The sequence below is a fragment of the Bidens hawaiensis genome, unplaced genomic scaffold, assembly GCF_021521415.1.
Source record: "Bidens hawaiensis isolate Kalapana, Puna unplaced genomic scaffold, B.hawaiensis_p1.1 tig00059182_1, whole genome shotgun sequence".
Lineage (NCBI taxonomy): Eukaryota > Viridiplantae > Streptophyta > Magnoliopsida > Asterales > Asteraceae > Bidens > Bidens hawaiensis.
This window is the reverse complement of record NW_027500671.1, coordinates 32,532-51,696: the sequence shown is the minus strand read 5'-3', so window position 1 is coordinate 51,696 and position 19,165 is coordinate 32,532. Positions and strand designations below refer to the sequence as shown.

The 19,165-nt window shown below is 38.1% G+C and overlaps 1 protein-coding gene and 1 pseudogene across 1 annotated transcript; one reads left to right on the top strand and one right to left on the bottom strand.

The window, feature by feature from the left end:
* The first annotated feature begins 498 nt into the window (after nucleotides 1-498).
* On the top strand, nucleotides 499-7,617 carry LOC143602579 (putative pentatricopeptide repeat-containing protein At1g64310; annotated as a pseudogene).
* A 900-nt stretch (nucleotides 7,618-8,517) lies between these two features.
* Nucleotides 8,518-19,100, bottom strand: LOC143602577 (homeobox protein knotted-1-like 2). The gene is made up of 5 exons (XM_077079638.1): nucleotides 18,810-19,100; nucleotides 18,399-18,518; nucleotides 18,191-18,326; nucleotides 9,207-9,448; nucleotides 8,518-8,679 (listed from the first exon to the last, which is right to left on the bottom strand). The coding sequence occupies exons 1-5, from the start codon at nucleotides 19,098-19,100 to the stop codon at nucleotides 8,518-8,520; spliced, it is 951 nt and encodes a 316-aa protein (XP_076935753.1).
* Nucleotides 19,101-19,165: the final 65 nt, after the last annotated feature.

Below are 19,165 nucleotides of genomic sequence, written 5' to 3'. Positions count from 1 at the left end.
TACGCCAACACCTATTTGAGAAAAAACTCTTTTAATTTGTGTGCATTCCACCAACGTTTTATACAAAACGCCACCCAAAAAGCCTTAGTCAGCATGGTGATGGTTTTCATTTCTGATTTGGATGTGACAGGTATCAAACCATGGAAGGCGACTTTGAAGGTCGCCTCAACGGGGTTTTCTCAGATCCAAGTTTTAAGCAGGCAACCATACTCATGGTAGTTGCACCGGTCACCGACGGCTTCATATGTGAGAAAAGGCGGATGACTTTTGTGGGGTAGGGTCTGTATATATTTGTTAGTTTTAAGGGTAATCTTGTCTTTTGCATATATTGTTTTCATTCCAATTCCATTCACAAAAGCATAACCAAACAAATAATAATTTTCAAAGAAATCCCTTGTGTTCTAATTCCAATTCCAATTTCTTCCAAATTCCAATTCCAATTCCAATTCCAATTCTCAAACAATCCGTGAACCAAACACACCCTCATAAGTTGATTTGATGTTCGTTCATTTTAAATCACTCGTGTTGGAACTCTCGAAGCCTAATCAAACCCTAACAAGAACCAAATCATTCCACGCTTTACTAATCAAAACCTGCATCTTCCACGACCCATTTTACTCGACCAAAATCATCAAATTCTACGCATCCAATGACGATCTCACCTCTGCACGCCACCTGTTCGACGAAATGCCCAACAGAACCGTCTACCTCTGGAACTCAGCTCACGCCCAAACCCATTGTTTCCTTGATACATTTACACTCTTTAAACAAATGCTTGCTTCAGAAACAAACCCTGATACTTTCACATTTGCTTGCATTTTGCGGGCCATGATCTTAAAGGTCTTAGGTTTGTGCATGCACACGTGATTGTTTCGGCTCTGGGAATGGACTCTATTTGTGGCAGTGCACTCGTGTCGGCTTATTCTAAGCTAGGCTTTGTTGACGATGCGAGAATGGTGTTTGATTGTCTGAACAACCACGATTTGGTGTTGTATAACACGATGATTGCAGGTATGAATGAGTCTGCACGGGGCGGTTTGGTTCGGTTTTGACTTTTGAGCCATAACCAAACCAAAACCGAGATGTTTGGTTATTGGAGATTTTTAACCGATTGGTTTTCGGTTCGGTTATGGGTCGCTTTCAATTAGATTGGCTTTAGTCTGACCTTATTTATCAAATTGGGATTTTCACTTTATACAAAGAATATTACATATTTTGGATGTAACCGGTTTGGTTCGTTTAAATCGGTTGTGCCACATGCCAAAACCGTAACAAATCGCAAATTTAAGTTTATTGGTTATGGCTGGACCGAACCATCGTTAGTTGTTTGGTTCAATTATATTAGTTATGGTTCAGTTAATTCAGTTATGCGACACACCAAAACAGTACCCCAAACCACAAATTTCAGTTAACCGGTTATAGCTTAAATAAGCCATCGTTATGTTCGGGTCAGTTAAGTTGGTCAATTTGGTTATAGTTCGGTTAATTTGGTTATTTCCTTGCAGGATATGGAAGTTGTGGGTATTAAACTGTGAGTGATTGTATGTTGTAATTGTATATTGTGATATCGAAGGTACAAGAGGTCTCTATATATAGAGAGAGACTAAAAACAAAAAGCTAGGACTAAGCCTAATATCAAGCCTAAGAATATATTCTGGAGCAAATGACTAGCCTAGAAACAAGCCTTAACATAAGCTTGCCTAATTACAATAAAGTCTGTTTAATATTCCCCCTCAAGCTAAGGCCAGGAAGCGACCTGTAGCTTGGATCTAAGTAGAAGAAACCGTTGGGATGATAGAGGCTTGGTAAATACATCTGCAATTTGATCATCTGTTTTAATAAACTGAACAAGGAGCTTTCTTTGAGCGACTTTCTCTCTAACAAAATGAAAATCGATTTCCACATGTTTTGTGCGTGCATGAAACACCGGATTGGCAGAGAGATAGGTAGCTCCGAGATTGTCACACCATAAAATAGGAGCAGAGGCTGTGGTAACATGAAGTTCCTTTAGGAGTGCCTCAAGCCATGTTAACTCGGCAACGGTGTCAGCCATGGCTTTGTATTCGGCCTCGGTTGATGACCGAGAGACGGTTGGTTGTTTGCGAGCACGCCATGAAACAAGATTAGAGCCAAGGTAGATTGCATACCCCCCGGTCGATCGACGGTCATCGATAGAGCCAGCCCAATCGGCATCGGAAAAAGCTGTTAGTGACCGTTGTTGGGCGTCGGCATAGGCGTGAATGACTACAGCTGACTTTTGTTGAATCAGTAAAACCGAAATGAGAGGTCCCGTTAAGATATCGTAGAATTCGTTTAACTGTTGACCAATGATTTTCTGTTGGAGAGTGCATGAACTGACATACTTTATTGACTGCAAAGGTGATATCTGGTCTTGAAAGAGTTAAATATTGCAGAGCTCCAATGATTTGTCTAAATTTGACTGGATTATCAAATTGAGGACTATCACCAAGAGACAAGATGGAATTAGGAGCCATCGGGGAGTCAGCGGGTTTAGACTGAGAGAGGCCAGCCTGCTCGATAATGTCATGCACGTATTTTTGTTGAGAGAGGAGCAAATCTACCTTTGGGAATCACTTCAATTCCTAAAAAATATGACAGCCGGCCCATGTCTTGGAGGGCAAAAGTGGTGCTTAATCGTTTAATGGTATTGTTAATGAGCTGCGGATTGTTTCCGGTTAGGATAATGTCATCGACATAAACGAGCATGTACATTAACATACCATGGTGGGAGTAAATAAACAATAATGGATCCGTTTTGGATCCGTGAAACCCAAGTTGTAACAAAGCTCCCGAAAGACGATTAAACCATGCCCTTGGAGCCTGTTTGAGTCCATATAAGGACTTGTGAAGAAGGCATAAATGATTTGGCTTTTGTGGGTCAATGAAGCCTGGTGGTTGTCTTAAGTAGACTGTTTCTTTGAGATCACCGTGTAAGAATGCATTTTGCACATCGAGTTGGCGAAGCGGCCATTGGCGTGTGACGGCTAAGGACAGAACTACACGAACAGTTGTAGATTTTACCACCGGACTAAATGAATTCCCGGCTATTGGCTAAACCCTTTTGCGACTAGACGCGCTTTGTAGCGTTTTATATTTCCTTTTTCATCTCGTTTCAACCTGTACACCCACTTACAATCGACAACATTAGCATTAGGAACAGGTGGTACTAAGGTCCAAGTGCCGTTTCTCATCAAGGCTTTGAATTCATCTGTCATTGCATTGCGCCATGATGGACTTTTATTGGCAATAGCAAAAGAGGAGGGTTCGAGCGAGGATGAATCTATTGAGATGTGAAAGGCGGAGGCATTGTAGGGAGTTCGTTTTTTTGGATTTTGTCAGAGGTTGGCTGGTCGGTTTCGGGATTGAGATTCGGTTGTGGTTGAAGATGTTGCGGGCTGATTATTGGCTGGAACAGTCGGCTGATGAGTGGCAGCAGGTGGAGTTTGGGTGCGGCGAGTGTAGGTGTATTGGAAAGGAGGCTGATTATTGGTAGCTGTTGTAGTGGGTTGGGGTGGTGGAGTGGACTGATGTGTGTCTTGGGCCGTAGGGGAGGTTTGGGCAGGTTAAACGTTTGTATTTGTGACTGGGGTAGGTGTTGGGTCTGTGACAGCCTCAGATGGTGGAGAGGCTGGTGGGGTTGTGTTGTTTGACTCTTGGTCTGCCAGATTTGGGCTGCCTTGTGAAGTAGGTTTATTTCGAACAGGGGATGGAAAGGAGGAGAAGTAAGGGTCATGAGATGGTGTGGGAGGTGTAGGTGAGGAAGGTTGTAGAAGAGGAAAGTGTGCTTCGTTAAACCGTACATGTCGGGCAATATAAATACGGTTAGTAACGAGATCGAGGCATTGATACCCGTGATGAGCGGAGCTATACCCTAAAAAATGCAGGGTAAATAGCGGAAATCCATTTTGTGTGGATTATAGGTCGAAGATGAGGGAAGCATTGACACCCAAAAACACGTAGGAATGAGAGATCGGGTTTGCGGTTAAATAGGTGTTCAAAAGGAGAGATGTTTGAGGAAGTGCGGGAGGGCATACGATTTATGAGATATGCTGCGGTCTCAAAGGCAAAGTTCCAGAAACGCTTTGGAACACCGGATTGTGCCAAGAGAGTGAGACCGGTTTCGACGACATTTCGGTTCCGTCTTTCTACAAAACCATTTTGTTCGCTTGTATGGGGACAAGAATGACGATGCAAAATTCCAAGAGTTGTGAAAAAAGAAGATAAACTTCTGAATTCTCCACCCCCATCGGTTTGAACGGACTTGATTTTGATTGGAATTGTCTTTCAGCCATTGTATGGAATTGTTTAAAAGTGTGTGAGACATCGGATTTGTGTTGAATGGGAAATAACCACATGTAACGAGTATAATGATCAACACACAATAAAAAGTAACGATGACCATAAAAGGAATTAATGGGTGCGGGACCCCAAACATCACAAAAGATTAAATCCAAAGCACGTGTACTTCTATGGGGTGAACTAGTTAAGTGTGTTTTTGTAGATTTCCCCATTGGATAAGAATTACAATAAGAAAGAACTGAATTATTAATAACTGGAAGGCCATTGTTGGAGATCATAGACTTTAACAGTTGCGTGTGCGGGTGGCCAAGTCTTTGTTGCCAAGTTGTGGGAGATGCACGAACGGTGGAAAAAACAACATTTGAAACCGGTAGAAGCTTCGGCAGATTGAAGGAGTAGAGCCCGTTTTTACTTGGACCCATGAGGAGGATAGTACGGGTAAGCTTGTCCTTCACACAAAAAAAGTTAGAATGAAATTCAAAGAATACGTTATTGTATTGACAAAAACGTTGTACCGAAAGAAGATTACGTTTGATTTGTGGAACATGAAGAATATTTTTAAGAGACAGGGTTTTATTTGGTGAATTAAATGTGGTTGAAGCAATATTAAAAATGGGTAAACTTTTGCCATTACCAACAATTAAAGTGCCGTTACCATAGTACGGTTCAGATTCATCAAAGCCATGGAGATCGGGCGCCACATGGCTACTTGCACCAGTGTCGGGCAGCCATGAAGAAGATGCTTGTGAGCGATGATCAACAAAATTGGCTTGTGAAGGCTGTTTATTTGAACGAGTTGTTGCGGGGTCACGGTTCGGGCATTGTGACGGGATGTGCCCAATACCACACCTGTTGCAAGACCCATAAACCATATTTTGGTTTGATGCCCAAGGAAATCTGGGATTTGTAGGAGGCAGTTGGCGGTTGTTGTGAGTGTGGTTGATGTGACGTCCACGACCACGTCGATGGTAGGAATTATTATTAGGTGTGTTGCGGGTGGTGTGAAAAGCTTGATTCTGCTGTGGGTTGCTTTGGACAGTGAGTCCCAATTGTGTTAGCAATTGTTGAAGAGATTGAAGAGTGTCGGGTGGAATTTGTAGGCTGTTGGGTTCATGATTGGTACTGGCAGTGAAGGCTTGGGTGGAGGGTATGGTGGGGGTTGCTTTTCTTATCATATATTCATAATCAGAATTTAGACCTGAAAGTTCTATGAAGGTAACAGCAGGTTCTCGAGAGACGAGAGTGGATTTGAGGGAATTGTATTCTTCCCTAAGGCCTGAAATAGTTAACATAACGATATCTTTATCTTTCATGGGTTCACCGATGTTGGCTAAGACGTCTGAATACTCTTGTGCTCGTGTAAGGTATTCAGCCGATGTCTCATTCGGCTTCATCTCGATTTTGAGTAGTTGGGTTTTGAGAGTGTATTCTCGGGAGGATGTGTGAGGCGCATAGGCACGTTCCAGGGCAAGCCATAGGAGACGCGAGGTATCACCTTGCACATGTTTAAATGAGGATTAAGAAATTGTAGAAAGAAGGAGCATTCGGATGTGAGCATCATTGGAAATCCATGCTCGATATTCGGGATTTGCAACATTTGAAATGGTTGTAGCGGGACAGGGGAGGGAGCCATCGATGTAACTAAATAGATCATTTGTGATTAAGAAGGGTGTGATCATGGTTTTCCAGAATCCGTAGTTGTTGGCGGTGAGTTTGAAACCAAATTTGTGAGAATTATGGTTTGTTTTAGTTTCAGTGGTGAAGGCGGTTATAGCCATGGTGGATAGGCGAGAAGAACACTGGCCAGAGAAAAAAAAGAGAATGGGCTGCGCCGCTGCGGAAATATGATAGTGAAGGTATTATGATCGAATAGGCTGTGATACCATATTAAACTGTGAGTGATTGTATATTGTAATTGTATATTGTGATATCAAAGGTACAAGAAGTCTCTATATATAGAGAGAGACTAAAAACAGAAAGCTAGGACTAAGCCTAATATCAAGCCTAAGAATATATTCTGGAGCAAATGACTAGCCTAGAAACAAGCCTTAACATAAGCTTGCCTAATTACAATAAAGTCTGTTTAATAGTGGGAATTGAGAAAAAGGGTTACATTTGTTTAATGCAATGAGAAGTACTGGGATTCAGCCTGATGGGTATAAAGTGGTAGGATTATTATCAGGTTTTACACTGTCAAACTTGCTGCAAATCGGTCAAGGTATTCACGTTTACTGTTTAAGAAACGGATTTGATTCTAACACATATATAAATAGCATGCTTGTAAGGATGTATTCAAGGTGTAGTTGTATGATTTCAGCCTATAAGGTATTTAAGCTTATCACATCCCGATTTAGTAACATGGTCTGCATTAATATCCGGTTTTTCATAATCCCGAGAGTATCAAAAAGCCTTAGTTTTTTTCAAGAAAATGAACTGTTTTAGAAAGCCAGATTCCATAGTAATTGCTACTTTACTTGCTGCCACTGCACAAATGGCGATTCTAGCACCGGGTGTTGAAATTCACGGTTATGCCATCCGTCATAACCTAGATTCAGATACAATGGTGTCATCTGCTTTGATTGACATGTATGCAAAATGTGGTTTTTTGGATTTTGCGCTCAAGGTGTTTGATCAAATGCCAAAGAGAAACATGGTTTCTTATAATTCAGTTATAGCAAGTCTTGGTTCATATGGTCTTGCATGTGAGGCATTTAACGTGTTTAGAGAAGCGGTTGAACGAGGTTTAAAACCTGACGGGTCTACTTTTTGTGGTTTATTATCCGCTTGTTATCATGGTGGTTTTGTTAACGAAGGTCGTGATATTTTTAACAGAATGGATGTTGAATTTGGGATCAAACCTAAAACCGAGTATTATGTACACTTTGTGAAACTCATTGGGATGGCGGGGGAGTTGGAAGAGGCGTATAATATTGTTTGTTCTTTAGGGGATGATGTGGATTCGGGTGTATGGGGTGCACTTCTGTCTTGTTGTGATGCGCATAACGATTCTAAGCTTGCGGAAGTTGTAGCGCGTCGGGTGTTCGATAAACAACGAGATAGAAGCGCGTATAAGGTTATGGTTTCTAATTTCCATGCTGGAAATAGAAGGTGGGATGATGTGAAAAGGTTGAGGGATGAATTGGATTATGTGGGAAATAAGAAAGTATGTGGGATTAGTTGGATTGGGATTTAATTTTTATGTTATTTTATAACAAAGTGGTATTTGTAAAGAAACAAGAAATAGGAATCTGTATAGAACAGAATGCCTGCATAAGATGACCTTGATCGAATCACAAGATCTATGGTGTATTATTGATATATTGTGAATGAGGCTGAGTTCTTTCAGTCTTGTTGAATTTATTCACATTTTGAAACTTTGTTGAATTATTTTAGAAGAAATTGAAAGGATTACTTCAAATTTTATTTTCAATTTGTTTCCCAATCAAACACGTTAAGAATAGCATTAAGATTTCGATTTCAACAAATTTTGCGAACTAAACGCATCAAAAGTTATATTCGTATTATAATTCTCTTGAATTTCGCTAGCTGGAAACACTCAGCGTTATTTGGATTATCTTCTAAATATAACATGATTAACACGTACAGCAATGCCAAGTTGATTTTTGTAAAATCAGAGTCAACATAAATCAACTGATAGAAGTGGAAAGTACCTTCTTTTAGGGTCCATCTTTGTTAGTAAAAGTTATATATTTTAAAATGAGTTAAATATAATAACACTAAGTTGTATTTCATATTTGTTTTACTATTCTGGTTTCTGAGAGTTATGTCACTTGAATTGTAAAGACGGGCCAAAAAAGAAGGGGCAAGAAACAAAGAATGATCAACAGCAAATACGAAAACAAAAAACACAAGAAAGTATGGAAGATGATACAACATAGAGCATTTTATTAGTCTGAGAGCAAGGGAACATGTCACTTTAGTGTTTGAAGTTTATGGAAACTTGAAGAATTATGGTCTTTGGAGACGGTTCTTTTAGCAACAGTAGTAAATGAAAAGATAATTCATACAACAAAACCAATGATCTTCCAAACATTGCTAGGAGATGGTTTAGTGCAAGTTGCATAATACCTGAATGCGAAGGGAGTATTGAGATTTTGTTAAAGTTTGATACCAAGAAGCAGAACTTGTTCAAAAAGAGCATGTCTAATTAAATAGATTCGGGATTAACCGACCTCCTCAGTTGTTGACCAGAAACGACGATCCACAAAGATTATCCATGACTGCAAATTGCATATTCTCCGATGGTTTCCAATGACGTTTCCTTTGATTTATGAACCAGTTGTTTATCTGTTTTTGGTCCAGCCCTGTTGATTCCGCCAATGCTATTTTGTCTGCTTCCTGCATGAACCCAACATGAAAAAAATTTGATTTAACCTTAACTAAATGGGTCATGTTCAATTTGAACTAAAACCAATAATGTCCCACATTTAAAAATAGAATAAAAGATTTAAAAAAGTATGTTATAAGTTTAACTCGCCATCCAGTTTAACTTGTTTAGCCCACCAACGTGTTTAACTCATTTAGATAAATGGTTCCTATCGGTCGTATTTTTTTACACGATTTTAAGTGTGTATGAGTTAGGGCTGATGCCTTGTACTAAAAAATATAAAAAGTCGACTTGTTTAACAATAGAGTGAAAAATGAAAATAGTTTAAATTATAACTCTAATTTGCCAACCAGTTTAAGTTGTTTGTGACCCACCAACACGTTTGACATATTTAGATAACGCTTTACAAGATCTTAAGTGTGTACAAGTTAGAGTTGATGTACGTGTTTGACATTTATACTTGATGGTTTTGTTTTATTATTGAATTTGCTAATTTTGGATATTGTAAAATTTTACAAGCTATAAAGAAGTTACTTACAGTTGGATATGGCCACCTGTAGTGAATGTTCCACCATTCAAGAAGTAGTTTCCTTGCCTCTTTTGGTAGTTTTCCTTTCTTCTTCTTGTTTGAGAATTCATGCTTCAGAGAACTAATGTATTTGCTGTATTTTCTCAATAGTTTTTCTTTGAGAGCGCGATCTTCATTTGCCCAGTCGGATTTCGGCTCTTCTGAAGCCTCTCCCATACTTAGATCTTCCTCTGATCTCTCTTCAGTTTCATCTGGTTATCATAGAAATTATGTAGTTTTTTAAGACTTAATAATATCAGTTATTATAAAATTTATTTAGTTAATTTATTTGTAGTTAATTTATTGTAATCATGTAGCAGGTAGTTCCATAGGGTATACAGTGAACATATAGTTATATAAGTTTACTTGTAACGTTTTGACTAACAAGGACAAACACCAATTTCACTATCTTAACATTCCATAAGGGTAGTGTTGAACATGTGGTTCAGCTCGATGAACACTAACTCAGCCCGTTGAATAGTAGCTTTGGTCCATTGCGTTATGTATTATATATATTAATAAACTAACTAGATAAATTGAAGTAAACATAATCAAATACTATCTTTTTAGTATGGTAATATAGCATAACAATCAAACTCTAATATTATATTATATAATGTTCCCCCACAGTTAGAGCCGAAGAAAATCGAACGCTCAGACTAGAGCGCAAGGCTTGCGAAGATACATGATTGGCTATCACATAATGAGGGAACTCAATATCTTGTATGACTGAGTATGTGGAAGCAATGAATTTGCAGCACACAGAGTCAGTTTTTCTTCCAATATTAACAACTAGCAAAATTCCCGGCACGTTGCGCCGGGTTGATGTTATTGAAAGTCGTACTCGTACAACTTATCAAATCGTGAAGTGCGTCTGCGAGTCGAGGTGAATTGATGGGTGGCAGGTTATGAAACCAATAATTGCCCCCCCCATCCCGGCGCGTTGCACCGGGTCAATTAATAAAACCTCAACGTTGAAACCTGGGGTGTTGGTAAAACCCAAGCGATACCGATGAGTTAACACGAATTCAGTTAGTATCAATTGCATTCTTTAGTATAGGCACCATTGGTAAAACTTTAGCGTCCAAAAATATATATGTTCATCAAATTAACATATACAAAAATTAAATTATTAAAAGCGAAGTTTGTTTCGTTTGTAAACCCGGGCGATGGTAAAATCCAAACATTGTCAGTTCCGAGCATTGAAGTGGTAACTGGACACAAATTCGATCGGTTTCGGCTACGTTTGTTACAGTAACAGAGCTAAAAAGGAAAATAAATATAAAATTTGAGTGGACCAGTGGGGTAGTGTAAGGCTGTCAGCCGGTAAACTCGGGTGTTGGTAAAACCGAGAGTTGTCGGTCCCGGACGTTGAGACGTTGAGTCTATGCGAACCGGTTTTTGTCGCGTTCGTCATGATATCAGAATTAAAACAAACAAAAAAAACAACATTATCATTCGGTCAACTTCCATTATGTTCGTTATGATACCAAAACGGGAAAAAAAAAACAAAATTGTACGGACAAGTAGGCGCCGCCAAGTGGCCCAGTGCCGGCTTAACGGCACCAAACTTGTAGTTTATATATAGTAGATAATAGATAATTAGATAATAACATTAAATAAACAAAAGACAAAACCTAGAACAAAAATATTAAATCCAAAAATGTGGAGTGAATAAAAAAAATTGGTTCTCCGAGTATAAAGGTGATTATGTAGTACGCTCGGAATTGAAAGACAAAACTGAGTAGTTGGTGCCTTGGCGGTGCTTGAGGAAGCGGTGGCCAAGGCGGTCAAACCTTTTTGAGCCTAAAGCGAAATGAGAATTTGAGGTTTTTTATGACTTTTATTATTAAAAAAGCAAAACAACTAACCACGAATATGTTTGTCTTTTCAAATAACTTAAGGGTTATTTTCATCATTTAGTAAATTTTTTGTCTAAATAATTAGATAATAACATTAAATAAACAAAAGACAAAACCTAGAACAAAAATATTAAATCCAAAAATGTGGAGTGAATAAAAAAAATTGGTTCTCCGAGTATAAAGGTGATTATGTAGTACGCTCGGAATTGAAAGACAAAACTGGGTAGTTGGTGCCTTGGCGGTGTGAGGAAGCGGTGGCCAAGGCGGTCAAACCTTTTTGAGCCTAAAGCGAAATGAGAATTTGAGGTTTTTTATGACTTTTATTATTAAAAAAGCAAAACAACTAACCACGAATATATTTGTCTTTTCAAATAACTTAAGGGTTATTTTCATCATTTAGTAAATTTTTTGTCTAAATCGGAGCCCCCTATCCAAGTGGCGTCCTAACGACTAGCTTGAGTTTACTCCCCCCCCCCCTAGAGCGCATCTTAGGTGGAAAAGAGTGGTGGTAGGGTGAGTGGGGGGTGTGGGGGGGTGTTATTTTCCAATAAAAGTGTTAGAAGAAAAGAACTTCATCATGAAATGAAATAGTACATGAAACCATAAGCTCTCAAGACGTGGGAAGAGCCTAAGGCTCTAATCGCGTGCCTATTGAAGAATGAACCGGCGGAACCCAAGGTTATGGAGTTACTCGAAATGTTGCCAAGATATCAGTATTCTATTTACTTATTAATTTTTATCGATCAAATTGCATTTTTACGCCCTTTGGAAAGAGTTTCTAAATTAAGGTTATGTTTGTTTTTGCTTAAAAGGTCTGCATTGGGATTATGTATGCAGGCGCGTAGACATAAGCTTCTGAAAACATTTTTTTTTAAATCTGAAAAGTTCTTTTATGGTTTTAAAAATAAGCTAATATTCAACTTCTTCAAACTCTACCAACATCCATTGTCCGCCACCACCGTCCATCACCATCACCACCCGCCATCACCATCGTCCACTACGACCACCACCACTGTCGACCGCCACCACCACCCACCATTATCCACCACCTACCACCACCATCTACCACCAATCGTCCACCACTGCCATCCACCATCGTCCACCATTACCGTCCACTACCACTATTACCATCCACCACTTCCACCCACTACCACATTTCATACACCACCACTAATTATTTTAGCAGTCTACAAACATTAAAAAACAGACAGTCTTCTTCTTGCACACTACAGAGATTTGGTCCATATATTTTTCTACAGATGTCTGCAGATGTGGTATGCAGACTGCAGAATTTTTGCCTTTGAAAAAACAAAGAACACCTAAATGATACATGTTTTTTCGATTTGTCCAAGCAAAGCTCTTCGCATCGCAATCTTATTTCCAATATTTGAAGATACAAATAAAGAAATTGGCCCTATTTGCCTTCTACCCAAAAGAAAAGGTTTGAAATGTGACTCAAATCCAACATAGCATCCATAGGTACATAAGACGGGGCAGCTTGCAGCAAATCACGGTGTGTACGGTTTAGATAGCCATGATGCACGTAACAGTACATATTACTTTTGGTGTTGTCAACTGGTAAGCGAAACAACTAGAAAAGGTTCGTAACATGTTTGAAATCAGGAAACTCCAACGGGGCACGCGAGCACACGTGCGGAAGGACGGGGCCACGATGTTGATATGTTGCTCTAAAAACTAAACTGCGCACAATGGTAACGATGGTGTTGTTTACATTGGCCCGTAGGCATGAACATACGAGAGTGAACGCTATCAAGAAAGTATGTGGTGACTAGGGATAGACAGACTAGAGTCTATGGCGACGACAGTGCATCGTAATCTACAAGGGCTTATTGGAAGGCGATGTTGTGTAGACCGTAATCAATTCTATATGTGTGTGTGTGTACAGGCGTCCCGGGGCAGGACAAGAATGAGAAGAAGAAAAAAAGATAAATTCAATGATCCTAAGGCTCAATGGCTCTAATACCATTTAGAATAATGAAAACTCAGTAAATTGTTATGTATTCTTAATCAGTTATATATAGAAGTAAAATCAGATAAACACAAGTAAACACAATTAAATACCATCTCATAATTATGATAAATGTATAATAATAATAATAAAATTCTAATATTATATCTATAATACTCTAATACTATGAGCAGTGCTTTTGGGGTGAGCAATACTTTGGCCGACTAATAGTGTTTCCAACACCTGATGAACAATACTTTAATCTAATGAACAATATCTTACTCAATGGACATTACTATTAGGGCGGATAGACAAATACTCTTGATCAACAGTTCAATGGAGGTGATGGACGGTTAGCAAACATGAACAATACAATGGTTCACTAGGGCTTGTACCAAATTCTAACTAATAGCACGAACCCATAAAAAGAAAAGAAACAAGAATAAGCAATCAAGAACTGAAACTTAGAACCAGATCAAGGACTAGGCCGTGACAACTTGTCACCATGTCGATACTTTGTAATTTTTATTTAAGAGCCTTATCGTCACACCTAATCCTTGTTTGGTTCACATGTGCAGTGCTAGATTAGAGGTGTGTGGGTCATGGGTCAGACGAATGGGACAAAGTTTTTTTTTATCAGCTTTATCATTATAGTATTTTATTTAATATGTTTTAGTTTATGTTATGATTTTTATTTGGTGAAGTTTATTTTGCGGCTTTATTTACCTTGAAGGCTAAGCTAGTTACAATTGTTTAGGATAGTCATTAGGTGTATATGTAATAGGGATCAACGGTCTGTCGTGTATGCAACAATATTAATGAGATTACTTTATAAAACTTTCATTCTTGTTTTTTCTTGGTCCATGATTTTGGCGTATCAATTGAATGGTCTTGGATTTTAATTGGTATCAGGCTCTTGATATTTGGGTTTGCAACAACAGTGAGATATAAAGGGAAAGTTTCTTGTTTGATTTTCTTATTGCCTACAGCAAGAACAATACACAAGCGATTGGGCACTAGGTTGGTTGTGATCAATTGAGAACACGGGAGTACGGGTTCAAGGCCAATAGTAGGAAAGCGAGCAACATGTTCGTTTTGAATCCATGGTTGAGAAGCAAGATCATTTTCAACATGTTAAAGCAATTAACAATAACAAGTCAGCCAGTTTTTCAAACAAGAAAATGCAACAAGCTGAATCAAAAAGAAAGAAAGAAAGTGAGAGCATAAATAACAAAATAACATAAAGACGGGCCAAAAAAGAAGGGGCAAGAAACAAAGAATGATCACAGCAAATACGAAAACAAAAAACACAAGAAAGTATGGAAGATGATACAACATAGAGCATTTTATTAGTCTGAGAGCAAGGGAACATGTCACTTTAGTGTTTGAAGTTTATGGAAACTTGAAGAATTATGGTCTTTGGAGACGGTTCTTTTAGCAACAGTAGTAAATGAAAAGATAATTCATACAACAAAACCAATGATCTTCCAAACATTGCTAGGAGATGGTTTAGTGCAAGTTGCATAATACCTGAATGCGAAGGGAGTATTGAGATTTTGTTAAAGTTTGATACCAAGAAGCAGATCTTGTTCAAAAAGAGCATGTCTACAAACTATGAGGAGTGCATCAGAAAGTTTAAAGATGAAAGAGATCAAACGTGATTGTAGATGAGTTTGCAGGTAAGTTAATTAGTACATGAGCAAAATTTTTAAGCCTTCGGTATAATCTCAAAGACAAGGTAATAATAAAAAAACTACTCAATTCAGTTCCAAAAACGTTTGTTCCCATCATAGCATCCAGGGGCGGATCTATGGCTTGGCTACAGTGAGCCGGTGCCCACCGTTCGCCTTTGCTGCCATGTTTGCATGTATGCGTTAGTGTATTATGAGTCAAGAATCAGTTAGTGCCCACCGTCTATTACCTTAAGAGAGAAGAAGAAGATAGTGCAGAAAAGACAATAAGTGAAGCGAGAAGAGAGCAAAGCTACTCGGAATTTATTTCTTTTCTAGTGGACTCCGAATTTTTTGAGAAAGAAGACTTTGTTATATTATATTTCTTGTTTATTAAAGAGTATAACAACTTTTGTATAGTATAAAATAAAGTCAAATGCCTAAAGTTATATTACTATATTATGTTTATCATTTACTTGTTTTATCTCTCTCTTACTAAACGTTATTCTTTAGTTTTATACTTTTATATATTGTTCATATGGTTTTTATTTGTTATTTTATTTTATTAGTTATATTGTCATAAAATATATAGTACTTTATTTGTTTTATTTAAAATTATTATTAGATTTAACTTTCATTACATCAGTAAAAGTAAATACTAAATACCCATAAAAGAATCACTAATATGTACTTAGTTCAAAACAAAAGTTTTGAACGAAAGTAATCAATTCAATAAAAATTGAATTATTAGGTGCAGTAAAATGCAGTGGCGTTATGATATGATGACATGAGAAGAGTTGTTAAGGTTTGGGATCTTATGGTTTCAACTTTAAAACCCGACTCAAAAGTGGTATTCTTATAGAGGTGGGTTTCCTTCTTGATGTGTTCTTGGGTGACTCAAGTGTGGAGCCTCAAAACCAGCATGGATGGTTTACATCCTATATCAAAAAGACTCACTCGATCAAGCATTGTGGGTAACGTTGTTCAAAACAAAAGAGTGCAGTAAATACCCGAAAGTTCATTTCGTTCTGGGCCTTCATAATGGTGGGCTAGCCCTCTTTTCTTTGACCCAACTTATATTTTACCCCGTTTATTTTGTGTCTCATGTAGAGAAAATCCCTTGATCCGCCTCTAATAGCCATCGAGTAGTATTAAGAAGTTGACAAAATGCCACTTGAAGAAGTAGTTGGAAGAATAAAGGCTTATAAAAACTCAACCCAAAAAACGTAAACCTAAAAAACCATAAGAGATTTGGGTTGGATTTCTTGTATAGATTTAAAACTTTAAAACCCTAAAAACCTTAAAAAGAAAGTCCAAAACTGAAGAACACCTAAACAAGTATCTCATTAATATGAAAAAAAGATGAAAAATGGGCATCTAAGATTCTAACTAAGGTAGATTGATGATTAATTCGAGGGATGTGATTGGGTGGGGGTGGGCCATAAGTAAAGAAAAGTGGAAATGATAATGCAAGGTTTGTTGTGTCGAATCGCAAGCAGAGTCCATAAATTATGTGAGTCTTTTAATTTATACGTACCTACGTACGATAAGAAACCAAACGGAGATTTTAACCCAACCTCAACCTGGGTGGCCCTACCATATATATTTTTTTCACTCAGGTACTAAACCTAGGTTAAACCCACGCATTTATTGTCAATATATACATGCAATATCTATAGATTGTAGCATTATAAGTTATGTTGATATATTTATAACATGCAATATATCTACATGTGTTAAAATAAATGATTAATTGTTTTACAACAATCCGTTAAAAAAATTGTTTATAATAATAACTATAAGCAATGACTATAAGTGTGTATCGAAAGATTATGTACTGAGAAAGAGAATTAGAATAGAAAATCAAGGTAAACAAAATGTTTTTTGTCATATATACGTCAGCACTAGATAAAAATAAGAATTCAGAAGATATAAAATTATATATCTTAAAACTTATAAAAGAAACCAAATAGAACTAAACATAATTAATTATATTCATATAACGTTCAAAACAAAATTTTGAAAAAATCTAGTATGTTTGACTAGTGTCACTTGGCATTTTCTAGTTGGACTAAAATCCAGTCGGATGATGATTAAAATTCGGGATGATAGATTGTTTTCTTGATAAACATTCTTGAGTAACTAAAATTGACAAAATGTGACTTTTAACAAAAAAAAAAAGTAGACAATTTGAAGATTTTCCCTAATATTAACAAAATATAGAGAGATTCTACAAGAAATGAGGATGTTACTTCCTATGAAAACAAGTCAAGGGTTGATCACGAGTCGAGCCCGAGTTGAGTAAGGGTGGGTTCGAGCTCAAAATTAAACAAGTCACTCGGCTAAGCTCGAGCTTGAAGTTAAACGAGTCTAGATCGAACCAACGAGCCTAGCCGAGCTCGGATCAGTTACAAAAATGAGCCAACTCGGCTTAGATCGTTTCAACTCAAGTTTTTTTATATAGTCTTATTTGAGCTTTTATCGAGCGAGCTACAAGCCTGAGCATCGAGCTGCAAGTTTTTTGAACAACCCAATATTATTCAAGTGTAATCCCATATCTTCAACATACCACATAAATTCTTTTGATACTAATTAAACGATCATAACATTTGGGTAAAATGTTGCAACTCTTCTCGAAAGCGTATGTTGATTAAGGTACAACCGTCAACACTCTAGTAGTTGCATAAGTGGAAACTTCATCATAATCAAGACAAAGTGTTGTGGATGGCCATGAGGACGTCACCATGGGCATGTGACTTGTTTTTCTTGGCCTTAGCTTCTCCCCTTTTTAGCGCCCACCAACATGTTAACGCCTCCTCCATTGGTGCCCTTGACGCGCATGTGTTGATCAGCGCACCAGAAGTTGCTAACATTACCATGGGTGACGCCCGTATGACCTTCCAAGCTAAAGTTACCACCACTCTTAGCCAGTACTAAGAGTTACTATTGCTTAGTAGTAACATATCACTTGCATCAAATGCCACTTTCTCGAATACTAAGCTTCTTGCAACTACTAAACCAAGTTGCCATTGAAGATTAGTATCATGTATCCACTTATCTTAGAGTTCCACTCAAATTTTCATAACCCATGCAAATCTTAAACTTTTCACCATCGGCGGCGACACCCCTACTTGAAGCACAGCAGCGTTTCTCCTCTAACCCTACTGGGGCATCACCTTGAACGTTGCCAAGGTGCTGCGTTAGACATCGCCAAGGAGACGATGCCCCTTGGAACCCTTATCGTTTAGGGGTTCCGTTCCTTAGAACCGTTAAGAGGTTTCATACGGAGAACTACTTCAGATCGAAGAGGTGTCATCACCGCATAAGACCGTGAAATAAAAATAACAAAATAATAAACGAAATTCTGATGGACAAAGTATATGACTCTATATACATGAGATGCATGATAATCATCCCTATTGTAATTGTACGGAAAGATAGAGAGAGACGTACCTGTGTAGTTGGTTAAAGAAGTTCCATTGCATAGATCGGAAAGTTGTGTCTGCATATCGTTCAAAAACATCGTAGCTTCATCGAATGGACGAGCTAATTCCGATCTGTATCGATCCAGCATCTCACAGTAAGTTTCCTTCAAAACAACACAAATTAATTTAGCAATAAACACACACACAAACACACAGTATGTAGTACGTCTAACAACCATGAATTCGTCAAGCTCTGGATCGTCGCCTACGCAAGAACTTGCACTGAACCTCCGACTGAACTTATTCTCTCTTATTATTTCGTTGAACAAATTCGCCATATCTGGTGGAGCTCCGACCTGATAACAATCAAACAAGCATCGTGTGTGATTCTTCATCAAGGCTAGTAGAGATTTGCATACATCAAACATACATATACTAGTACACGTACACAAACTTATTTACAGATCTAGATGGTTTAACAAAACCATCTAGGTTTCTCGGTGGTTTTGTTAATCACTCTGTCCAGTCGCATAAGGGATTTTGCTACCCCTCATGCGACTTGACTAGTTTTCAAGATGTTATTAACAAAACCACCTAGGTCTGTAAAACAAAGTTCCGTACACTTTCTCACACACGCATACTCTTACCTTTTGGCAAGCGATGTAAGCGTGAAGCATCTTAGGGTAAAGCGGATGAGACATGATTTTGGCTCGATTTGTAGACGAAAATTCGTCTTCCACTTCTTCGGCTAATCTATTATTCTTGTTGTTATTATTATTATTATTATTATTACTAGTACTACGGGTTTGAATATTGGAGGCGGATCCAAACACCGCAGGGATCTTGCGCTTCTGTCGAATATCCGGCGTGGACTGATCATCATCATGATGATCCCGTACATGGTCATGATAACTCATTACTTCGTACATGCCCTCCATTATCAATCGATTAATAAATAATAAGACCTTAGAGACATGTGATTGAGATGTGAATTTGAAAAGAA